At 38.7% G+C, this 26652-nt stretch overlaps 1 protein-coding gene and 1 non-coding gene across 3 annotated transcripts in view; one reads left to right on the top strand and one right to left on the bottom strand.

Annotated features, from left to right (window-relative positions):
- Positions 1-1546, top strand: part of LOC147441716 (uncharacterized) — a 72920-nt gene extending 71374 nt beyond the window's left edge. Inside the window, exons 8-11 of one of the 2 annotated variants that reach the window (XM_086483789.1) lie at positions 290-395; positions 476-518; positions 692-802; positions 1004-1546. In XM_086483789.1, coding sequence (XP_086339915.1) covers positions 290-395; positions 476-518; positions 692-802; positions 1004-1108 — 365 coding nt within the window. In that variant the 3' untranslated portion in view covers positions 1109-1546. The remainder of the gene's footprint in view (positions 1-289; positions 396-475; positions 519-691; positions 803-1003) is intronic. The other variant, XM_086483790.1, reaches the window with a different exon arrangement.
- Positions 1547-25824: 24278 nt separating this feature from the next.
- On the bottom strand, positions 25825-25896 carry TRNAT-UGU (transfer RNA threonine (anticodon UGU)). The gene has a single exon. It is a non-coding gene; the product is annotated as a tRNA-Thr (tRNA).
- Between the last annotated feature and the right edge of the window lie 756 nt (positions 25897-26652).

Genomic DNA, 26652 nt, shown 5'->3' with positions numbered 1-26652 from the left:
ATAGTGCACTATGTTCATAACACGTTACATGCTAGGTTTGCACACAACCATATACGTATGCATGAAGGTTGTTCCTTAGAACACTTCACCTCATTGAGCTACTTGCTGGGTATGGAGTGTCTGGCAGTGACACCCTTCATTTCTGAATTGTTGATGGTAATGATGTTTGCATTGATTCTCATACTGAGCTTCATCTCTACATGGCATTGCATGTAGAGTCTCACATGTTACATTGGTTAGTGTGGCTATGCCAGCATTTCTGAAACAGGTTTTGGATTGTGGGTGACAGGGTTGGTGCAATCCCGATCTCAAGCTAAAGAGCCATCGACGCTACAGTTCCAAAGTGCCAGCTATTTACGATCCTCTCCTCCTCGACACGCTTCGCCTAACAAACAGTAATGGGCTCCCTTCTTTCAGTTTTCCTTTTATTCCTTGGTTGCGAGTCTCATATAAGCTCTCTGCATCATGTCCACAGCTCATCTTCACAAGAGCGGCCTCAACTTTGCAGAGGCTCTGAAGTAAGGCTCTCTCTCTCTCTCTCTCTCTCTCTCTCTCTCTCTCTCTCTCTCTCTCTCTCTGTGTGTGTGTGTGTGTGTGTGTGTGTGTGTGTGTGTGTGTGTGTGTGTAGATACTTGGTTTGCTAATGTGCCCAATGATGGTTTTCGCCTAAACATTCTGTTTTGTATTGTAGAGTCCATTGCCATGTACGCATGATGCCGGTATAGAAGGAGCGCAAGAGAAGGATGTGCAAAGAGAGCTTCAAAAGGATGCACAAATACGAGAGCTTATGGAGACTGTTGAAGTAATAAATAATTCATTCACAAACATGATTTCTATACCGTGATTCTTTAAATTTTAGATTTTGGGTTTGGATAGGGTTTGCCAAAATCACACATTGCTCTGTGTTTTTCTACTTCCATTCTCTGTGTGGAATCTAGTCTTGCACTGCTTTCTTTCCTTCTTTACTTGTATCACCTTATCAACTTCTTTTGCTTGTTTGCAGTTGTTAGAAGCCAAAGTCATGAAGCTTGAACAACTTGTGAGGCTTAAAGATCACAAAATTCAAGTCTTGAGTGGAAGGGGGCTTAATAAAGTTGGAAACACGTGAGAATAATCATGATTGTTGTTCATTTTCCACAAAAAGGTGGAGCTTGAACTCCTTGTTGGGCTCCCAATGCTAGGGAACTTGTATTAGATTGTTAGGTTGTGTTTTCCCTTCCTAAGCAATCACTGGTTGGGGGAACTATGTATCTATTGATGTTAGGTCTCACTTAAAGAATGTCCTAGTTTCCATCAAAATAATTTGCAATTATTGAGGAAAATTTGCACGATGAACAAGGCACAAATCAAACCTAAACCTTGTGAAAAGCTTGTTCAAAGTCTAAAAATTCAATCAAGTGCACAATGGTGGAGCATCCCAGAGTCGTTAAAAGTTCTAGTCATGGTAACATATGAAAAATGAAAACTACAAGTCTCACTCAATGAGAGAGAATATAGCAATGGACCTCTTTGGGATGACAAAAAATGACCCATGGGACCTTATCATCTATTCCATTCACTTTCTTCTCTGTGAAGATGACATGGAAAAATGGACAAGATTGAACTCCTCATTGTGGTGGAATAAACACAAATGTAACATAGTGTCATCTCTTGTAATCACACCCTAAGGAGGGATAAATATAAAAAAGTATTATCCACTAGGAACTCAAGTAATCCCTAGTGTGTGTGTGTGTGTGTGTGTGTGTGTGTGTGTGTGAGAGAGAGAGAGAGAGAGAGAGAGAGAGAGAAGGGGGGGGGTGGGGGGGGTTGAAGAGGCTTCATGGTGTTCTCCCCTTGGCCCTTTTCCTCACAATAATATTATGGTGCATTGTTGATTGTGGTTGTGGATGACCCTTGCTCGCATTTTTCTTATTCGCTACAATATATTTGGAGAGGGATGCAAAAGCACTCCACAAGCCATAACATACTATGCATGCTTCTGTTGACACATCACATGTATTTTTTGATGCTATCAACCAGTAAACAACTTAAGAGATCCAAGGGGTCTCAAGAACCTCTCTCAAATAAGGATTTTGAGAGAGTTAAGAGAGAAATTGTTTTTTAATTGTTAGTAAGAACCCATAAAGGAGGGAGTATCCCAACAAGAGGAAGTCAGTAGGGTCAAGAAAGGAAAGCACAGTGCATTTGGTGCAACTCTGTCCTCTTGAATCTACCTCTAAATATAAAAATGTGAAAGTTTCACATACGTAGTATATCCTTGAGTGTTGCTTAGCTAGTTCTATGTGTTAGTTGAAATTGAAACATACAAATTAGTGAAAAAGTAAACCACTATCAAGGGAGGTAAGGTGAGAATCCTTGTATGTGAGGGTTCTTCTCATAATTTTTTCAAATACATGGTGGTTAAGAAGTTAGATATGCCCAATGTCCAATTTCCCATTGCTATAAGGTAGATATGCCAATGAATAGGATGCCATGATCATAGATCATCAAGGGCAAGAAGTTCCTTGAAGTGCAAGGACATGCCATGAATTGGACTTCCAAGTCATGAATATGGATACGACAGATGTGATCCCCTTTTGAGAGTAGTTGCACAAATGGGACCAATAGATTGCTTAGCTATGAGCACAATTCCTTAATGTTTGAAGCCAATGGCTACCATGGGTTACTATAGCAAGAAAAGAACATCCCATTCCCTCCACTTATATGTACAAAAATATCTTTCCCAAATCTATTTTGATAATGCAATATTGCAAGTTTTTCTCTATTATTCTTCATTCATGCTTAATCAAGTTCAAGATTACATTTGTGTGACGATGTTCCTATCTATCACAAATATTGCCAATCTCTTAGACTACTTTCTCTTCCTTTCCTACAATGTCTACTCATAAGGATTCATAGTTTTTCTCTATTAATCACTAACCCATACTTTAATCAAGTTCAAGATTACATTTGTGTGATGATGTTCCTATCTATCACAAATATTGCTCAATCTCTTACACTACTTTCTCTTCCTTTCCTACAATGTCTACTCATAAGGAATCAACTAATTATACGGTGCATGTTATGTCCTAGATGAAGGAGCTCTAAATGAGTACAAAATATTTTCACAAGCTTCAGAATCTTTCCATTCAAGATGGCTACCTACTCCACAAGGGAAGAGTATATGTACCAACAAAAGCAAACGCTATAGGCATCATATACATGAGTGTCATGATAGTCCAAGTTTTGCTTATTCAAGAACAAGGAAGACATATGCTCTCTTTCCATGACAATTTACAAGTTAGGATTACATAATTATGTTCAAGACTTTATCTTACATTTTCCAAGATTGTCAAGTTAACAAGGTAGAGTATGTATGTCGAGCTCTTGCAAGCACACCTACATACAACCAAAAGAGAACAGAATGGAGATGGAGGTTGAAAGCTACTTCTTTTTCCTCTTCACTACTCAAAACAAAAAAGGAACAATGTCGAGCTCTTGCAAGCACACCTACATATAACCAAAAGACAACACAATGGAGATGGAGTCTGAAAGCTACTTGTTTTTCTTCTTCACTACTCAAAACAATAAGATTGTCTACAAAACATTATGGAAAAGTAACATAATGAGATAACTATGTACATAAACATGTAAAACCAATAGTGAGTGAGTTGGAAATATAGTGGCTTTCTCTCTTGGTCGGTAGACCATGTCAGCAATTGTAGTACAAGTGACGATGATCCTCGTGTCCGCTACCTCATGCCTATTACAATGTAGGCAAGAAATAGTGAGCTTGATATCTTCACACTTCCCCTCAATCTCAATGCCGTCTCTTATACTCCAAGAATCCCTTGAAATTCCCTCAACTTTTCTACTCCACAAGCCTCCATGATTTTGGTCATCCGTCCTTAGATACCTTAGGATGTTGTAGCCAAGTGCTAGAGCACCTTGATGTAAGTTTTCCTAGCATGAAACAAAATTCCATGCCAATTGTACATTGCTAAGGTTGTCACACTAAATGGAACTGGCCTATATACCTATTTTTCCAACCCTCCAAGTAGCATGTATAGCCATGCTACCTCACATGTTGCTACTATAGCATCCTAATGCTCTTTCTTTGTACTCAACAAAGCAACCATGGGTTGCTTCTTCCTTCTCTACGTAATAGCAACACTCCAAAGTGCAAACACAAATAGATTGTCATTAGATATTCTACTAGTTCAATTTCCTCTATGTATCCATATAGTTGCAGCTACATTCCTATTTCATACGAGAGTGTATAGTCCAAGAAGACACACTCACATAATGCAATGTGTCTCCCACCACATCCAATTGTGGATTCCTAGAAAGTTGTGTAATTTAGTTCTCCAATTCAATTGTGTAACTCAAGTCACGCTGTGAGATTGTCAAGTTGATTGACTTGAGCTACCAACAATCTTCCTACGCATGGTGCATTCTCAAGTACTTCACCTGCATTAGCTCTCATTTTCAAATTAGCATCAAAGGGCATAGCAATAGGTTTACAATTAATCTCAATGCCCAAGAAGAATCACAACTCTCCCAAATCTTTCACATCAAATTAATGCTTCAAGGGACTTTTAATATGCTCAGCTTGAGTTGCATGAAATTTTTCAACAATCAAATCATCCACATAGATGCATAGAATCACAACTATGCCTCATTCTATTGCACATAAAAGAGCGATCCTCACTAGCTATATGAGAACCACTAGCAATGAAATATGCTACAGTTATTTCGTGCCAAGCTCTAGTGCTTGTTTTAGTCCATGTCCCTACGGCTGCTCCATATACCCCTTTTCTTGTAAGTCACCATGCAAGAATGCATCATTTTCTTCCATCAGATGTAAAATTCATCCCTTTGATGTAGTCATTGCAATAAGTATCATGATTGCTGCTATGTTAGTAACATACCTAAATGTCCCCTCATAATCAATGCCATGTGTGTGCATAACCTGTTGCTTTGAATCTAGCTTTGTACTTGCTCATAGGGCTATCTGGATTATGCTTAACCTGATAAGCCCATCTACAATTAATCACAATTTTACCTTGTGGCAATGGCACCAAATTCAAACTCTCATTTGCATTAAGGGAAGCTATCTCCTCATCCATGGATTACTTCCACTTTGTATTTCCAATATCATCCTCAAAACGAGTGGGCTCTACATCCAACACAATCTTTGCCATTTATACACAATGATGGATCCCATATAGCTACCAAATGTAAATCAATGCTCACAATTTCTCACTCTCTCATGTCTATGAGGTCCAAGATCATTTCCAAGTTCCCTATTTTTTTTCAAACTCCTTACATCTGAAGTCTTCATAGAGGGTTTACCAAACTCCATCAAGCTTTGTTTAGAGCCAATGTACTCACCATCATCTTGACTTGCACTCAAATTTGGCATCCTTTGGGCATCATCAATTTTTAACCTATCCTTGATATATAGATTGTATTAGCAAGAGCCACTCTATCACACGACCTGTCATTCCATTGAATTTTAACATGACTTATAGTAGGTGACTTTCATCACTATATGGCACGGAGCCCCCTTTGGGGGGGGGGGGGGGGGGGGGGGGGGGGGGGGGGGGGGGGGGGGGGGGGGGGGGATCAAGGGCCCAAATTAGGTAGGGCCGTGTGGCTTTGATGTCCACTTTCTAATCACCAAGGTGAACTAGGAGTGAACTAAGGTTACGTAGGGGCCAAAATGGCGTCCCTAGCTCACTGCCATTTCACCCCTCTAGTTCACCACCCTCGTGTGGTGCGGGGTTGAACCCAATGCTTCCCATGCAAAAGCCCTATGGCACTATTAAGTGCGGATCCTCATTTACCCTTGTAATTTTTATTGTAGAAAAGTACATATGTAAGGCCCCTATTATGTGAAGAAGACATCATGCATGATAAAAAGAATCACTTGTCGAAAAACAAAAAATTAAGCCTCGGTCTTGAGACTAGGCTTGCCGAAATATTCCATTTTTGCCGAAATATAGTGGTCGATGGTCCATGGCGGTGATCAATGAGCGGTTGCCTCTCATGTGAGATGGAAGCCCATAGATGGTCCTTAGCATCTATAAAAGTATGTCCCTTCTACACATGATGGAGAAGCTGAAAATGCAAGCTAGAGAGAGAATCACACAAGAGGACCAATGAGGGCTTCTAAGATCTTTGTGATATTAATGTATAAAGCAAATGAGTAGCTACTTTTCCATGGACGTAGCCCATACTTGAGTGACCCACATATATCTAGCGTATGCTCTCTCTCTCTCTCTCTCTCTCTCTCTCTCTCTCTCTCTCTCTCTCTCTCTCTCTCTCTCTCTCTCTCGTGTATGTTATATCTCTCTCCCATACTTGAGTGACCCACAATATCTGGCGCATGCTCTCTCTCTCTATACTCTCTCTTGTGTATGTTATATCTCTCTCCAATAAGTACATCACTCTGATTGCTACTTAGTAATCTCTTAATCCTAAAAGTTGATATTAGAGAAAGATTTATTAGTAACCAATACATATATAAGAAAGTATGCCTTGAATCGAGTGGGAGTGATGACAGAGGAGGGCATGTTCAAGATTGAGAAATTCAATGGCAAGAATCACCAACATTGGAAGATGCGGATCAAAGATTATCTCTACCTAAAAGATCTCTCCTTTCCATTGGGAGGCCTTACAAAGAAGCCAACAACAATGGATGATGAAGCTTGGGGCATCCTTGATCTAAAGACGTTGGGAAAAATTAATCTTTTCTTGGCGTCAATAGTGGTATTCAATATTTTAGAGATGAAAACCATGTAGGACTTGCTAGAGTCGCTTGACGCCCTCTACAAGAAACTATCTGCATCAAACAAGCTTTTTCTCATAAAGAAATTGTTCTCGACTTAAAAATGACAGAGAATGGTTTCGTTGCTGAACAATTAATGAGTTCAACACAAACATAAATCAGTTTCAATCGATGGAAGTCGCATTGTTGGCTTGCAGCACATATCCATTTTTTTGCAGTATCTCAACCTTTCATGAAAGGAGACAGGTTCAGTATTCCACAACCCACATTCTTGAGGCTAGCTCAAGAGGTCCAATAATCATCTCACCAACATTCCATGAATGAGTCTTAATATCGTTGCAAAACCATACAAACCCCTCCACAATTCCTCCTGGTTTGGCAACCCACGATTGGATATTTTCTCCTTCCCCAAAAGCAAGGTGCATAAACACCATTTTGCACATTATCTAAATTGTTGTTTATGAACCTACCACAACATAATTTCTCTCCATGAACACAAAAAAACTTCATTTTTCTACGACGCTTTGTGTGCCTAATTGCCCAGACTATCAGAGGCACCTTCTTCTTTGACCAGAGACTTGAAGAGACAGAAGCATTTTTCTTGCTGTGTGGTACTAATGTAGCAACAAGCTTAGGGGACTACATCGGCATTGCAAATGAGTTTCATTTGAGTGTGCAGTCATTGATATGGATGCCTCTACACAAGCATATGGTCAGAGTTTAGTTTGCAGATGTTGGTGGATACAAGACGAATGGTAGGCTCATTCCGTGGGCTGCCAATTTTGTTTTTGTGGACTTTCCTTTTGCACATGTCCTACATTCTACACCCTCACAGACCCCATGGGATGGTTGCATTGAGGAGCATGTGAGAGCTATCATCCATTTGACACACAATACATTGGAATATTTTGGATGGCTTGTTATTTTGGAATCTATTGCAGGTATAACAATCTTGTATACTAAGCCATCTAAAATTTTTATCGCTTTGTCTAAAATTTGATTTCTATATGGTAGGTGGTACTCTTTATTGAATTGAGAAGATGAGTAGAGCATCTAACATGGTTGATTTTGTTTTTAGTACCTTGTGTGTGAAATGATTAAACTATGTCATTCTAAGTGTTTTCCATGTCTCTTTGTAGTGTGATAGTTTGATGCTATTCTTCATTAATAGGCGTGGTGCACCACCTCCACTTTACCTTGATGAGGGCATGTCATTTTTTTGTGCTATGGACATGAATCCTACATATACCATCATGCGACACTACTTGCCAGAGTCCTCTTACATAGTCATAGATTTTGGGCTTGCAAGGGGAGGATGCATACACTGTGGCTCTTCTTTCCTTGCAGCTCTTGTGGAGCTTTTGTGTCGGCCAAAGGACCTTTGTTTGGGAGTGGTTGTGGGAGTAGTCCTATTCTCAGAGCATGTATCTCTTCAAAACATGCTTGTGCAACATTGGATAGTGATGAGGTTTTGATATTGGCATCTATGTTGCCTCTTGTTCATCCCCAGTCTAGAGGACAAGACAGGCAGGAGGTTGTAGATGTGGTGAATGAGGAGAATAGATCTCCTACTAGGAACCCATTCGATCATTTACGAGCATTCCATTTCTTTTGGTCATGGACATATTATTTTTTGAGTACCTCCCCTTACATTTTTCTTTTGCAAGCTATGTATGTTCATTGCTATATTTGAGAATAGTTAGCCGACTATTGATGTGGGTTAAAATGATTTTGAAAAAAATAATTATTCGCACTATTTGAGGTTCATTGATTGATGTGTTAATTTTTGCTTCATTGAAGTGCCTTGCCAGTGTAAATTGAGACAAAGGATAAAGGATGGTGCGGGATCCACAACACAATGTTCAAACCTATGATGAACCATGTAAAAGACATGCCTTTATCAATGACGAGTATGATTTACCCTAAAGTGTTATGTTTTGTACTTGATGAAACCAAATGATGTTAGTTAGTGTTCACTAAAGTGTTATTCTTTACTTGGAAATGGAAAAAAATAATTCCTTTTCCTATGGTGTGTGTGTGTGTGTGTGTGTGTGTGTCCCTTCCCTTTTTGCCTAGATTTCGATCGGTTTTTGTGTTTGCTTGGTAAAGTTTGCTCGATGCTTGGTAATAATCATGTTGCATGGATTCTTCATATGACTCTGGCTCTTCCGAATCTATGATGATGATATGATTGAAGGAAGGAATGAATATCTTTGGATGTCTACTAACTCTTGTAGGTCTTCAAGGTATAGGTTGAGGTTCCCCATCTTGTTGCATTGTTGCAAGTTTTCACCACTTGCACACTTCGAGTCTTCATTGTCCTCAAGCTCCGTGTACTCATCACCTACATTCTTTGTTTGTTTTCTTTCCAAGTAATCTTTGTACACATTATGTTCATTAAAAAAAACATCTCTACTCCTAAAGATTTTACCGTCTTCAGAATCCCATAGGCAATACCCAAAGTCTGCTTCATACTATATCTTCCTAGTTGCATCACCTATAGATATATAATACAATGAGCCACCAAGGAAAGGTGTACTAGCAAGAACCCATATATTAGAATGAACCAATTCAAGTTTTTACTTTTCCTTTAATTTCCAACTTAATCGAACCAATTTCAACATTGACAGTAGGTTTACAAGTTGAAAGCATCTTTTTTGCTCCATTTTAAGATTCTTGCACTATCACACGCATCTAGTGGATTCTTTGTGTTTTTTCAAAGATTCCTTAATTGGCCATATGCGTTCTTTGGCCGTATGTATACCATGTGTTGTTATCTCTAAGGGATTGAGTCTCTAGTTCATTACAACCATACTCAGCTTTAGGTTATTGGCCTACAAGTACTACTAGATACATGTACAGGTTTCCACATCCACTTTGGTAAGGTTTTTCATCAATTTATGTTTTCTAGTGGGAGTGTATATGTTGGTTTATGTATATAGCAAGCACGTTTGAGTGTTGTGAGCTCTCTTGAGAGCAACATCCCTATAGGGATTGGACATTATTGCTTGCATTATTTGGCAGTTATTATCATTAGGAGTGATTATAGTTTGATTTATTGCATTGCGGTGAGTACCATATCACACTTTTGTAAAACCATTCTTTGTCACGTACGACAACTGCAACCATTTCTGAGACTTGATCCAAAAGATGGTCATTTGCTGAGCTCAGTCTGTTGAGCCTCTGGAGGGTTGTGATGAGGTTTTATTGGGTTGGGGGACTCTCAAATATAGAGATCGCTTTGGTGATATAGGTTTTCTTCGTCCCATAGGTTATGTATAGAGAGGACTAGGTGCTTCTGATGCCGTGTTGGCATTCTATTTGGGTCAGTTCAGTGATCAATTTATGGACACAGTTAATCAGTTGTACTCTTTATGCTTAGTCTTTGATTTTGACATCATTTTCTTTCATTTTCACTTGCGATTTGCTCCAACTACGAAAAACTCTACTAAAATTTCCCCACCATTCCTGCCATAAAGTTGGTCTTCTCAACATAGTGTTTACCTCTTGCATTTATAGCCTTGTTCTTATGAGAAAGACATCTATAACATCAAGAAGTTGAATGGCACAAAATTTTTCATATAAAAAGAGAAGATTTAGGCCTTCATAATCTAGAAAGATCAGATTGAGACACTATTTGAGCGCCAAAAGGGCAATGGCTACACGGATGCCTACACCTGGTAGAGTCAGTTTATTTCACTATTGTTAATGAAGCCTCGTCTAAAGCCTTATGGGATAAATTGTGTAGTGCGTATGAGAACAAGTGTGTAATTAAGTTACTTGAGGAAGAAGCTATTTGAGATTCATATGAAAAAATACGGCACAATTTCTCGACACTCAAATGAGCCCAACATAGTATTCAGTCAATTGATATCGTAAGGACGATCTTGATGAAGGGGAGTAGTTTATCTTCTTATTTGCTATACAATGATATAGTCAGCAATTTGCTCATTGAAGAGATTTTCAAGAAATACGTTAAGCCCACCTAAGGTGGTGATGCATATATTGCTAGCTCACAGAATTAGCGACGCTGCACTTACAATTTTGCCAAGTTTGATCATAAGAATTCTTGTAGCAAATCTCATGATTCAATGATCAATGTTAAATGCTATTATTGCCATAAGAAATGGCTTGTGAAAAGGATCATAGATCATGGCAAAGAGATAAAAAGAAGTCTCAGGATGAGAAGAAGTTTGACACAAAGGGAAAAGCTAAGCTTGAGGGGATCAATGTGGTTGAGTCTACCAAGACCAATGTTTTAGATTTTTTGATATTCATAGAAAATCTTTGCATGGCCACTCTTGTCGCATAGGATGCCACTTTTGCAAAGAAGTGGGCCATTGATTTTGGTGCAAGCTTGCACATTACACCACATAGAGAGTGGTTCTATAATAACGTAAAGATTCAAAGTATAGTGAAAATTGAAGACTCTTATGCACTTAATTTAGTTGGTGTTGGATACATAAAGTTGGTGTGGAATAATAGCATAGAGTTTATACTACACAATGTCAGACATGTACCCGAGCTAACAAAGATCTTGATATCATATGTATAGCTAGATGATTTAGGGTACATTACAGTCTTTAAGAATAGACCTTGGATTATCAAGAAGGGTAATCTTGTGGTTTTCAAAGGTCATAAGCATGGTACTTTGTACTCCATGCATGTGTCTTATGTAAAAGATAATTTTATATCTACAGCTGACTTGTCATCTACTGAGTTGTGGAATGGCCGGCTAAGCCATATGGACCAGAGGGTATGTAGACTCTAGCACGTCTTGGTTACTTACCTATGTTGAATTATAGTGATTTTTTGTATGTGAGCATTTCATTTATGGCAACAAAACTAAGAATGTATACTTGTCATTGGGTATAGAGCATCTTGAGCCACCAGAACTTGTCCATAGCGACATATATGGTCCTATGTCGACAAAGCCTTTAAGGGGGGCTAGCTACTTTGTGACACTCATAGATGACTCTACTAAGAAGGCATATATCCTTTGAAACATAAGGACGATTTCTTCCGTGCGTTTCAAAAGTTTCTCACATGAATCAAAAAATAGTTAGGAAATAACTTCAAGAGCTTAAGGACTAACAATAGTGGTGAATATGTCTCCAAAGAGTTTGTAGGCTTCTATGCTGAAGAAGGATTTGGCAACAGTTAATTGTGCCTTACACACGTGTCCAAAATGGAGCAGAAAGAATGAATTGCATGATTTAGGAAAGGGTCACATCTATGCTTTCTATGGCAAACTTGACTCACGGTTTTTGGGCCAAGGTTTTTTTGATAGTGGCTTACATTGTAAACAAATCACCTAGTATGCCATTAAATTACCAAAGTTCAGAGCATTTGTGGTCAGGTAAGAAACCACAATATGATCATTTAAGGTCTTCGGTTACGAGGCATATACACATGTGCCAAAAGGTCTTAAAACGCAAGCTTGAACCAAACTCACACAAACGTATCTTCATTGGTTATGGTGTATATGGAGAGATGGGCTACAATCTCTCGCACTCAAAATCTTGTAAGATCGTTAGTGAAGTCACGGAGCGGAGCGTGGATCGACTCACACACACACAGACAGAGATACACAGAGAGCTTACACAGTACGCAGAGAATCAATTTGAAGGGTTATCTCCCAAAACCTTATTATCCACAAAAGTATAAAGCCCCATGTGGCCGGTTAGGCCAGGTGCCCGCCCACTATACTTATTCATTATGTACATAATAGAATAAGGGGCCTCACATGTAGAGAGTGAGTTTTAGCCCCTGCAAACACAAGGTCTCCTCTTCTCCTCTCTTCTCCATTGATGCACACACACACACACGCACACGCTCTCGCTCGTGCACTTCAATTGGTATCAGAGCCAGGTTATGTGCATTGACTTATGCGATTGAGCAGATTTCAGAAAGTGTGGTGCATAGATTTACAGAGAGTTTTACAAGCATTTTTTGCATGATTGTGAGCTAAATTTTCAGCTCATTTAGATGCTCTTTGATACACATTTGGTACATGCTTAATGCTCGTTTATATTGCCATGTGGATGCACATGATGTGCGTTTTTTGGCGGACGGTGTTCTTCGCCTTGCAATGGCATATGTGGGCTGATTTTCAGCTGTTTTGAGCATCAATTTGTGTCATATTTTGGTTGGTTTGCATCCAAGTTTATGCTAGTATATGCTTCGCTTGTAGAGTGCGGTTGATGCACTTTGTGTTTCGGATTACATGATTGTTTTTCAAGTTTAAGGAGTTGAGACTTTGGGGTAGCTCATGTATACTTGAGTGCGGATTTTGCGCATGATTTGCTCATGGTTTTGAGCATGTTTATGGTGTTGGGATTAAAGCCCAAGTGGCCTCTTATGCGGATATGGCCGGCCGCCCGCCTAACTCACTTACCTCTAACTCTTTGTATATACTAACTTATACTTTGTGAATACTAAGGATTTGGGAGATAACCCTTCTAACAGTTCTCTGCGTACTGTACTGTGTAAGCTCACTGTGTGTGTGTGAGAGAGTCGACCCTTACCACAGGGCAAAAAGGCTCTACCATGTAAATGGGTTTACAGGTATAAGATCACCGCTCATGATAGTCAGCCAAAGTACAAAGCAAGGCTTGTTGCCAAGGGCTTTAAGCAAGAACAAGGCATTGACTTTGATGAAGTCTTCTCTCCAGTGGTCAAGATGACTACATTGAGATGCTTTCTTGCATTGGTTGCTATATTGGATTTGGTGTTGCACCAAATGGATGTCAAGACAGCGTTCTTGCATGGTGATTTAGATGTGGAAATTTACATGCAGCAGCCAGAAGGGTTTGTTGAGAAAGGCATGGAACATTTGGTATGCCAGTTGTTAAAGAGTCTTTATGGCTTAAAACAATCACCGAGGGCATGGTACCATAAGTTCCACCAGTTTATGCTTTCTCAAGGCTACAAACGTAGTGAGTTCGATCACTGTCTATATACAAAGAAGGCTAAGGATGGCAGTTGGCTGATCCTTATTTTGTATGCGGATGACATGTTGATTGCTGGCAAACACTTGGAAGAAATTTCAGCTTTGAAGTCAAAGATGGCAAAATCGTTTGACATGAAAGACATGGGTGAGGCAAGTCATATACTTGGTATGCGCATTGAGAGAGACAGATCAAAGAAGTTGATTTGGTTATCTCAAACAGAGTATATTGACAAGGTTTTGCAACGTTTCAATATGGAGAAGGGAAAGGCATTGAGTGTTCCATTGCCACCATATGTGAAACTTAGCAAACAAGATTGTCCTGTGTCTGAGGAAGAAAAGGCTGAAATGGATAAGATTCCATATGCTTGAGCAGTGGGTAGTTTGATGTATGCAATGATTGCTACACGTTCGGATATTGCATTTGCAGTGGGAGTGGTTAGCAGATATATGTCAAATCCCGGCAAGAAACATTGGGAGGCAGTGAAAGGTATCATGAGATACTTAAAACATACAAAGAGTATGCGCATATGCTATGGTAGTCAGGATTTGAGTGTCAGAGGATACACTGACTCAGATTATGCAGGAGACTTGGATAAGAGGAGATCTACATCAGGCTATGTCTTTACATTGGCTGGAGGTGCCATATCATGGCGATCTCGATTACAAGATTGTGTTACGCAGTCTACTACAGAAGCTGAGTATGTTGCAGCAAATGAGGCATGCAAAGAAGCTATTTGGCTTGGTAGATTGGTTGCAGACTTGGGAATCAAAGTAGATATGCCAGAGTTATATTGTGATAGTCAAAGTGCTATACAATTGGCAAAGAATCCAGTGTTCCATTCGAAGACTAAGCATATTGATGTCAAATATCACTTCATTAGGGAAGTACTTGAAGACAAGCAGATACAATTGCTGAAGATCCACACCAAGGACAATCCTGCTGATCTACTCACAAAGGGACTTCCAGGAGAGGGCTTTGTGCATTGTCGTGAGTTATTGGGCATTGGATAGATGGCAGCCATGTAAATCTTTGTACATTTATGTTCATAGATTTACAGTTACTTAAAGTGCCACATTGGACTTTAAGTGGGAGGTTGTTGGGATTAAAGCCCAAGTGGCCTCTTATGCGGATATGGCCGCCCGCCTGCCTAACTCACTTACCTCTAACTCTTTGTATATACTAACTTATACTTTGTGAATACTAAGGATTTGGGAGATAACCCTTCTAACAGTTCTCTGCGTACTGTACTGTGTAAGCTCACTGTGTGTGTGTGTGAGAGAGTCGACCCACGCTCCGCTCCGCGACTTCATATGGCATGTATGGTTAGATAGCCAAATACTGCCGAAACTCTGCCGGATTTTTCTTTCGAGTTCATTTGTTTATGCGCATGGTTTGCAATCGTGTTTTGATTGCATTTGGCACTCAGTGATTGCTTTGCCATAGTGTTTTGGCATCGCATTGTGAGAGTGTTTGCTCATCGGATTATGTCATTTGACATACATATGGTAATCCCTTCAGGAGGGAGATTGTTGATGATAGTTTCATCGATTACCACATAGTGCTCTTGGATTAGAGCAGGTGTTTTGGCATCATTTGAGCGGTTTTGCTCACTTTGTTTCGTTACATTGATCGCCATATTTGCTGATACTTCTCTTAGACAGCTTATGCCAACTTATGTTGTATTTTGACAGTAATTGGTGTATGAGTTAGCCAGGCTTTGGCTATTGTCAGTTGATCGATTTGTGCTTGGTCTTGTTCACAGGTTATCGCCATGGATTTGGCATGTACATCATTGTCAGGGTTTATGCTTTTCCATATAAAGTTTGATGGTTCAAACTTTGAGCATTGGAAAGAAGGTATGCATGATGCATTGACTCAGTTGCCAAGTGTTGCCACTACAGGGCATGGATGCTAGGCCAGAGTCTATGATTGATGATGAGTGGGAGGACTTGGATGAGATTTCATGTTCGACGATCATGTTACACCTTGGTGAGTCTGTCTATCGCATTGGGGTGGATGCCTGTACAACTAGAGAGTTATGGCAAAGATTGTGCAATGCTTTTGGCACAAATGAGTCTAGAGAGATGCCTACAGTCAAGGACGATCTTGCAAACATAGAGATGTTGTGTGTTGGCATTGTGGTCATACAGGGCATGTACGTAGGCGTTGTTTTCGGCGAATGAGACATCGCAGGAGATAACACAGAAGGGATGCTATCACTTTGGATGATGTGGGAGTAGATGTAGCGTATGTGGCTACGCATGACGGAGATGTCGACTTTGCTTCCATGTTTACTCTTGACTTTCTTATGTCGGTTTTTGACATAAGAAAGTCAAGAAAGTTTTTTACAAAAACCGACATAAGAAAGTTCTTATGTGGCTACGCATGACGAAGATGTCGACTTTGCTTCCATGTTTACTCTTGACTTTCTTATGTCGGTTTTTGACAACACATTACCTTCGCATTGGATACTAGATGTGAGTGCTAGGTTTCACGTCACGCCGAGTCGTGAGTGGTTTAGCACATATGCTAGTGGTATGCTTGGACGTGTGTGTCTAGCTGGTGGTTCAGTGCATGACATAGTTGGTGCAGGAGATGTCAGACTATCATTACCGAGTGGTGCATCATATGTGTTGCGAGATGTACGCCATGTGCCAGGTTTGACACAAAGCTTGATCTCTGTGAGTCACTTACGAGACAGTGGATGCCAGGTAATGCTGGATGAGCACAGTTTCCGATTGCATCGTGGACAACTAGTCATAGTTAGAGGTGCTAGTGTTGGCACGATTCATGCGATGCGAGTACGTCATGTGCGAGACGGCACAGGTTTTGTGAGTACGCAACCATGCAGAGAGACGAGGCATGTCTCCTTTGTGGATAGGTTGCATGATGCTCCAGTTTGTGAGCATGTTGAGCCAGTTGTGCAGACAGTTGTGCAACCGGGCATGTCATTTGTGGATACGATGACGGATATGGATGACTTGAGTACTGAGGATTCATAAGTGATTCAGTCATTCATGGATATGCTTAGGCCAGAGGTTGATATATGTGAGTTAGATCTAGGCATTGCTCTTACAACACAAGGTTTAGTACAGACAGATGCTCTTGGTGCGCATGTGACATGCGATGGACACGAGGATGGATTCCAGGGATCGGAGTTCGGGTGTCAGGGTGATTCCATGAGTGGAGTTCTGAGCCAGATTTGACTGAGATGGTTAGATTGGCAGATACTGCTAGGATTGCATCAGCATTCAGGAGTCTCATGTACGAGATACTCATCTCGAGACCCAAGATTGCATTTGCAGTAGGTGCATTTGTAGTGGGAGCAGTTAGTCTTGCAGTGGACTGACGTTGGCCTTGAGCATAGGGGTACTTTGCAGCGTATGGTGAGATACCTGCAGGATGTGTGCGGCTTTGGTGAGGAGTATGGTGTCGATCGCTCTATACTTCCTCTACAATTAGAGATGGATGCACACAGATTCAGTGAGCCAGTGGGCGTTGGTTGAGGTCATACTTGTGATGGCCTTGTACAGGTTTTGTACGGTTTTCTTTTCTCTCTCACGGCCACATTGGCCTTTACGTGGAAGGTTGTTGGAGTAAAGCCCCATGTGGCCTGTTAGGCCAGGTGCCCGCCCACTATACTTATTCATTATGTACATAAAATAATAAGGGGGCTCACATGTAGAGAGTGAGTTTTAGCCCCTACAAACACAAGGTCTCCTCTCTTCTCCATTGCTGCACACACACGCACACGCACACGCACACGCTCTCGCTCGCGCACTTCAATTAGAAGTTTGGATCTTGTATTCAATGACTCCAAAATGCATAGTATAGGAGAGACACTCAAGAATGTTGCCTCAATTTTGATCAAAACTCAAAAGTCTAGTGAGGAGCCTTACACCAGCAATGCTCCACAGAGAGCTGAGAGTAGTAGTGAGGGATTGAGATGTTCTACTCAAGCCTAAAATCCACCTGAGTATTTTCAACCAGGTCTAGATTATCTTATGTAGAATATCCATGGAAAATCATTTTGTTTCCAAGCAACCATGCAAATTGATGATGATAAGGACAAGTAGAATCAAGCCATGTAATCAAAAAAGAATTTGAATGTCAATAATAAGACTTGGGAGTTGGTTAGATTGCATTTAGATAAGACAACGTTACCTTGAAAATGGGTTTACAAGAAAAAGTATACGTCAGGAGATCTCAAGCCTAACTATAAGGCTAAACTCCTAGCTAAATGCTTCAAGTCACGAAAAGGTGTAGACTTTGATGAAGTCTTCTCATCTATGGTCAAGATGACTACTTGCACTAGTAGTTATAAAGGACTTGGAATAATTCCAAATGGACATGAAGCCAACTTTTCTTTATGGAAATCTTGAGGAAGGTGTGTACATGAAGTAGCATGAAAGTTACGATATTGGGCACACCCTTTTGTTGTATGTGGTTAGCATTACAATTGAGAAAGCTAGGTGTGTAATGGTTAATCATTAGAAAAAAAAAATTGGACTCTCAAAGGGTCCCTATAAGGAGGTTTGATTTTGCCTCTCTTGTCCAAAGTGGACAACCTAGTGAAGTACATAAATGCTTTATCAAAACCCTATCAACCAACATATCATTTTAAAGATCTTAGAAAGTAGGTTCTAAATCCCCAAACTCCAAAAAATTTACAGTTGATTTGTAGAAGTTATGGCCTCCCCACTGAAGCTAAAATGTGGGGAGAGATTCCATTTATAAGACAGAGTTGTCATATCAAAAAAATGAATCTTCTAGAATATAAGAAATTTGATGGCATGCCAGTATATCACTAGATAGATCTCAATGAGTACGTTCTAAATCCAAAAGGTTCGACAAGTTTTAATTTCATTTGTGAAAAATTTACCATGCGCCCGTTTTGGACAAGAGGGAGATAGTCAAAGTCCTTATATGGCCCATTTGAGAGTCCAAAATTTCCCTAATGTACTTTGCTATCTTTATTTTTCACTAATAAGAACATGGATGCTGTGTAGATTGGAACTTTGAAAGTTAAGGAGAAGGAATCAGCAACAACACCAACCATTTATTTTAGAATAAGTGTTGTAGTTATTTATTTAACAAGCCTATGTGGCTTAATTGTACAAAGTTAGCAAGAACCGGCCTTATAAAGGTTCATGCAATAAGTGATAGGAAACATCCATATATTCAAGTGGAAAAACAGGCTTATAATTTTTTGAATCAATTGACTTTAATAACGAAATTAAATACCCAGCTCCAAAAGAGGTGTCGCGGAGTTTGGGGTTATTACTTTTGGTCATTCATTTGCAGGCTATCACTTTTGGCCATTCATTTGTGGGCTATCACTTTACACCATTCATTTGCAAGATTCTGTCTCTCCTTCTCTTATGCTATGATGTGTGCTCTAATCTTTTCTACATCATTCTCTCTTACAAGCTTTCACTATCTTGACTATGTTTGTCTGTATGTGTGTGGGTAGATTGTATTGTCTTTCTCTACATGTGTGTGTGCACGCACGTGTGTGTACTTGGAAAGGGAGAGATGGTGAGAGGTATGAAGGGTATGTGTGTATGGAAAGCTTGAAGATTTTGGCACCCATTCTCCCGGATCTCCCAACAATGGTATCAGAGCCTTGGTTCTCAGTAATCGGCAACGTGATTTCAATTCTTGAAGACGAGGATCAAGCAGCAAAGATTGGATTTGAATGTTTAATTTTCAAATGGCACTTAGAGGATTTTAAGCGATAAATTCTTCATCAAATTGTGCTTATCAATAGTCGTACGTATGGAAAACCCTTTATTAAAAAATTGTTAATCTTTGTTGGATCTATGAAGAAGAACTTGCAAGGAAACGAGAAGAAGAAGCTATTGAAGAAAATTGATTAAGCAATGATCAAGTTCGACATTGGAGTGTCTTGAACAAAAGCCAATCTCGCCTTGGGAAGAGAAAAGAAGATAGGAAAACTTTTGATTGGGCTGGAAAAGAAGCTACCAAGCATTTGTAAGGCTTCAAGCTCTATCACGAGCTTCAAGGATTGAATCTCAATTGCTTAACAAAGTTCCAACAAGAAGTTTTAAGCTTTCCAACCGAGCTTTATCCGACGACATGAAGCCAATTCCAAAAGTGTTCAAAGCTTTATCAATGAGTCTAGAACCTCTTATGCTTAGGGAACAACCAATTGAGCACTATTGAAATTGATTGCTTTTCTTCACCAAAAGCTTCTCAGTAAAAGTAGTTCAGCAAAACACAGTGGGATCGGCCCCTTTACACACATGCAATCTTTGCTGTCGATCTTTATCAAACTGCACAAAACCATTGCCAAGTTGGTTGTCCAACTTCTGCAGAATTATTTTCTTGCTCGTCGCCCGAAATTGGTTGTGCAAGTGACCATACTCTCACCTCTAATCCTACTGCACACAAAGAAATGCAAAACCAAATCATAGATGTACTTGAATGGGGATCCATAAGACCTGGTAGTTCTCCATATGGGGCTCCAATACTTCTTGTTAAATAAGAAGAAAAGTGAAACCTTTTTAATGTGTATAGGTTGCAGGGTTTTAAACAAAATCACCATTAAAAATAGGTTTCTTATTCCTAGAGTTGATGATCTGCTAGACAAGCTAAAAGGGACAAATTGAGCGCTAGGAGTTTCTTGTTATGTCGTTTGGTCTAACCAATGCACCAGTCACGTTCACACACATGATAAACATGATTTTTATTAATCATCAAGATTTTATCATTGTCTTTTTTAATGATATTTTTGGTGTTTAGTAAGTCCAAACAATAGTATAAAGAACACTTAACACGTGTATTTAACTTGTTCAAATAAAACCATTTGTATTTGAACCTCAAGAAAAGTTCATTCTTTCAATCCAAAATTGAATATTTGGGAGATATTGTTTCGGGAAAAGGAATTCATGTTGACTTAAAGAAAATTGAAGTTATCCAATCAATGCCTAGACCTAAAAATATGTATGAGCTACGTTCTTTCATTGTCTTTTGTAGTTATTACAAGAAGTTTGTTCATAATCTTGCTTATAAATTTCATTATTTGACTCTCTTGTGGAAGAAAAACATTCCTTATGCATAGATTGATTTGCAAGAAAGCTCATTGAATGCACTAAAGAATGCTTTAACTGATGTGCTTGTTTTACAATTGCCAAATTTCTAGACCATTCTTTGTTGTTGTTACTTATGCTAGTGGAAAAGGTATTGGTGCAGTTCTTATACAAGATAACCATCCAATCGCATTTGAAAGATTTGGACGCATTAATTAATGAATGTTGATCTGATAATCAAAACTTATCAACAAAGTATCAAATATTTATTGTTTTGACCCTCAATAGATGATAGGCATATTAAGTGGGATGCCTTCATTTAAAGTTTTCAACCCAACATTCAATACCAACCTAGCAAGAAAAATGTTATATTTGATGTTTGCTTTGAGTCAAATATCCTTTCTTAATAATCTATCAACCATTACGAGTATCTCATTTGAATTTATGCTTGACATTTATGCACAAGATGATGATTTTAAGATCACATGGTTACATATGCTTGAAAATTTTGCTCGCACATTTTTTAAGTACACAATTTAAGAAAATTTTCTTTATTTCAACCCTAAATTGTGTGCTACATAACCTTTTGCCTTTTACTCGTTGAAGAGTTGCACAAACCACCTTATGCTAGACATAGAGGATTTACCGTTACATTTCAAAATTTATATCATGATTTTTATTGGCCAACTATGAAAAGTGATGCTAAGTAGTATGTTTTATCTTGTTTAATTTTCCAAAAGATTAAATCAAAAATAGATAAAAAAATTGGTCTTTTACGTTCTCTTCCCATTTGAAAACCTTGCCAGATTTCCATGGATTTTGTAATTGGCTTTCCACTTATTGCTCACAAGCATGATACGATTGATCATTTCTCTAAATAAACATATTTCATACCTTGCAAGAAAACTCTCACAACACATCAAGCTACACTTCTCTTTCTTAAAGCTATTTTTTTGCATCATGGTCTTCCAAAAGTGCTAATATCTCATCAAGATTTCAAATTTTATAGTGCTTTTTGGGCTACAATTTTGAGAATCTTGATACTGCACTTCATTTTACTTATGCATTTCATCCTGAGTCTAACGGTCAAACAAAAGTAACTAATTGTACCATCATTGATTTACTTGAAGCTTATGTTTCTTCTCAACCAAAGAAATGGGATGATTATTTACATATTTTACAGTTTTCTTACAACAATACCACTCACTTTGCTACAGGTGAATCTTTGTTTGAGATTGTGTTTGGTCATTCTCTTCCTACTCCTGCTTCATATCTTTTTAATGTCATGCCTGTTGTTGAGAGTTTTACTGTGAATTTTCATGATATTTATGTAAGTGTTCACTCAACTATGAAGCACTCACATGAACTTTACACTAAAACATGCTAATAAGCATCACAAGGCACATGAGTTTATGAAGGTGATTATGTTATGCTTTGGATTGAAAAACGAAAGATTAACAATGTTGACACTAATATTTTTGTAAAGCTTGCTCCATGTTTTTAGGGTCCTTTCAAGATTCTTCTATCAGTACAGATGTTTCATTTTATCTTAAGTAACCATTATAGTGACACATTTACAATGCTTTCCACATCATTCTTTTATGACCTTTTCAAGGGCCCCTACCTATACACCATACTTATGAAGATTTGCCTTCACTTATAGACCAAGAAGAACGACTCATTTCTACACAAATAGTTGATCATGAGACCAACACAATATGCACGGGCATGGTTTATAAGTGATATCTCTTGACCTTTAAGCAACACCCTAGAGAAGTTGCCAAATGGATGCTTGATTAATTTTTGTGAAACTTTCCAGGTCTTCTCCACACTTTTCATCATTCACAATTCAATTAATTCTCTTTTGAGTAACTAAGGACAGTTACTATCCCTGGTGGGAGGGATGTTATGATATTGGGCACCCTTTTGTTGTATGTGGTTAGCATTACAATTGGGATAGTTGAGCGCGTAATGGTTAATTATTGTGTTGTCTTTATTTTTCGTTGATAAGTGAGTTGATGCTATGTATATTAGAACTCTGTAAATTGAGGAGAAAGAATTGGTAACAACACCAACTATCAGTTTATGCTTGGCAAGCTACCTTAGCATAAATTTTATAGTTATTTTTCTAATAAGACCTCAAGATCGACTTTTTTGGCATCATGTTGGCTCTTGTATTGGACACCAACACTAAAGCACCTTAAAGGCCCAAATTTTGAATGCCAATCTACAATTTTTTTCCTCCACATCTACACTATATCACTTTATTGCTTGAGCATGGAGTCTATCTTCTTCAAACTGCAAAAGTTGTTCCACTCAATCTCTCTCTGATTACTCCATTGGCAAGAATTATTGCATGGCAATGCGCATATTGGCACTAAAAATTTTGTCGGCATTACTAGCTCCATTGCATGGACCATTTTAAAAGGGATAAAGCCGATATTAAATTATTATGTGGTTCTTCGTTATAGTATAAAAACAAGGCCACCAAGAAATCTGCTAAGGACAATCCAAAATTGGAGGGTAAAGGAGCCAACGCAGAGAAATGCAAATATTTCCTCTCAATATGATTCTCCTTGTAAAGTATCATCTTGAAGTCTAATTCAAAAAGTATAGGGTACAAGTTGTATCATCTACAATCCAAGCGTATCTTGACTAGTTGGAATGCAATCATGGAGGATGTTCTCTATCCCTTGTCATCATGTGCTAAGACAAATTATTGTTTACATTATGACGCCTTATTGCCCTTGTTCAATGGTGGCCCATCAAATACTAATGTGCCCAAGAGCCCTACTCTGCTTCCACCTTTGCAAGCTCCTACTGATCCAAAACATCAATCTATGTTTAAATATAATCTAAACGGTGCGCCAGATAAAGAGAAACAAAAAATTGCAGAGTCTCATACTATGCAAAAATGGGCTATGCATTCGTTGCATACAAGTAAGTTTGCTGCACCATTTCATATGCATAATTTTATTGCTTCTCAACATGCAATCAATGCTAAAAAATGTTTTCCTTGGCTATTTCTAGTTTATGAGATCATAAAGAGCCTACATATTTCAAGGAATCATAGATTTTTTTAAATTGTGGGTCATTATGCAACCATAGTAATATGCTACTACCAAGAATTGTACTTAGTCTTCATGTCACATGCATTGCGAAGGCCTTTGGAACTAAGTGGGTTTATCAATTTAAACGTATAATAGATGGTAGCATTGATAGCTACAAGCAAGGCTTGCTACAAAGGTTTAAGTAGAAGAGACTGCTTAGATTCTAGATGAAAGATTTGCTCATGTTTCTTATACATCAGCCAATTGTAGCATGTATGCACTAGCATACATGTTGCAGTTGGTTGGAAAGTACAGTTATTGGACATTGATAAAATATTTATAAATGGTGACTTGCATAAGGAGGAGGTTGTATTTCAACCTTGAGGCTTAGGGAAATAAATCAAAAAGTGCATGTGGCATCACAAGTCAAGTTTACAACAATCTTATTTCAATCCCAACATTTTATTTAGAATGCAAAGGTAATGTAGCTTTGACTACATTTTGTATACTGATCAATAGACTAAATGAGACTCGTAGTGTTAATTCAAAGGCTAATCTAAAATTTTAAATTTAGGAATATCTTTTGATGCCTTAATGACACTACATATCTTGGGTTCCTTTATCCCAAGGAGAGATCATTGCTACTCAATAAACATTCTTTTAGAAATTACATTGAAACGATTGTTATGACACATCATGTTTGGTATTGGCATTTCCTTCACGCTTGATAGCTCATTCAAATCTTGGATGAGCAAGAAGCATGCTACTATGGCCACTTCTAGCTATGAGACTTAATACAAGGTAGCCTTTAGAACTAGAATTAAGTGTGTTTAGCTCATATGCCTTCTTGTTGAATTGAATGTTGGGGCAATAGGTGCCACGAGGATTCTCACTAATAGTCAAAGCACATAGGTAGTTGGACAAAACCCAATGTTCTATGCTACAGAAATCATGCAACATTGCACTACCACCATGTTAGGAAGAGACTCTTAACGTGGTATAGTATCTTGAGTTGTGAGCCGTCACAAGACAACCTTGTGGATCTATTCACAAAGGTGTTACCTAATGAGAAGATCAAATCTTTTTGCAAAGCTTTGAGCTTGCTACCCTTCATAGATTGATCTTGTGCTAGAGCCATGGAACTATTGGCATAAGCAAGCTTTTACCTTTGAGTGTGTATCCCGTCTAGCCACTAAAGGTCCCAATCACTACGCACCATGTGAAACCCATGTGCTAGTCATATCCTTTGTCTACCTAGGATGATATCATATATGATGTGACACCCCTTGAATTCTATGCATGCGTAAGAGGATAACATTTCAATTGAACGCAAGCATTCTTTCTTTGATATTATGTCTTGATAATCCTCCCTAATTCCAACATTGTGATTAGCTTCTAATAGGTAGCTTATAGTTACCCTAATCAATCTCCCCGTTTCTCGTAAATTATTCTCTTTGTCCAGTAAGTCTATCACACTAATCTCCTAACTAATTGCTCAGTATTGTGCGATATGCTTGGTTCTTGAATTTTCAACAATTCCTTCTTCGAACTCATATGTCGACTACCAAAGCGTAATTTACTCATATTAATATTCAAAGCATAATTTACTTCTATATTGAATGCATTAAGAATTATGGCATGACGATTCTTAGTGCTCACAAAAAACCTTTTTTCTCAAGCCAATGAGGAAAAGAACACACTTGAAAAAGTCTCAACTTGCTTTGCTTATTTTTCTATACAAGAATGCGTAAAAATTGTTGGATTCTTTGGAGACAAGCTTGTCGTTTTGGCTGGATTTTGGAGTTTTAGTTGGTGAAAAATACACCGAAGGCTGATTACTTTTCCAAAAAGGGTAGTCCTGTGCTGACAATGCATACGTGAAGACCAACGTTATAAAAACACCATGTTAATAAATTTGTTATAAAAACACCATGTTAATAACAACGCAAAGTGGACTCTCCTCCTGCTGCCGCCGTGAAATACTCCAATAGGCAGCGTGCCTCCACAGGGGATCGAACCCTAGACCTTCAGTTTACAAGACTGACGCTCTACCACTGAGCTATAGAGGCCCGCTTTGACACGAGTAATCTTAGTTAAATGATTAAATAATTATTTAATACTAATATTATCGTAAATAACGCCAGACGCTCGCAAGGAATTATGACATGAGGGCGGCTTGTAAGTAGCTTAATTTCGAATCATATTTGACCTCCCCGTAGCTTATCCCTTCCAAATATTAGATATTTGACCTCTTTTTGCTTCAGCTAAGTTGGTGTCACATCTTCTAGAAACTAGAAATCAAGCCTTGGTCTTTACACACACCATGATTGACAGCTAGCCCGCCTTGCTAAAATTCTTCACTAATTCCCTCACCAGGCTTTGATCTCCAATTACAAGATTGTGCATTTCACAATGTCTCTGTTTAGTGGACAAGGGCAAGAATCAAAACTTTGGACCAATACACATGTTTAGAGTTCCCACTATGCCAACCCACATTTTGCGTCTTCGCATTTGTCGGCGTTCACAGCCATAAAGCTTCTAACTTTTCCAGGAACTGCTCGAGTACATGCATTGACCCATTCTGAAAATCTCAGTTGCATCAATTAGCATTACTTAGCAAGCATTGTTTGGCCCCACTCCATGTGTGCATTGTACTACCATGTAACAAAGCTCTCCTAGCAAGTTTTTATACACTAACGGGCTGTCTCATAGGACATCTTCCGACTTCTAGAAAATGATAATATATATTTCCGTCTTTCTTTGTATCCAAATAAGAAATGGAGCAACAAAATTCAAAGAGAGCCACTTTGTATATATTTGCACAG

Source organism: Adiantum capillus-veneris, chromosome 15 (assembly GCF_014529385.1).
Source record: "Adiantum capillus-veneris isolate H3 chromosome 15, ASM1452938v2, whole genome shotgun sequence".
In the NCBI taxonomy this organism is placed as follows: Eukaryota; Viridiplantae; Streptophyta; class Polypodiopsida; order Polypodiales; family Pteridaceae; genus Adiantum; species Adiantum capillus-veneris.
Note: the sequence above shows the minus strand (reverse complement) of the source record. Positions and strands in the feature narration are given on the sequence as shown.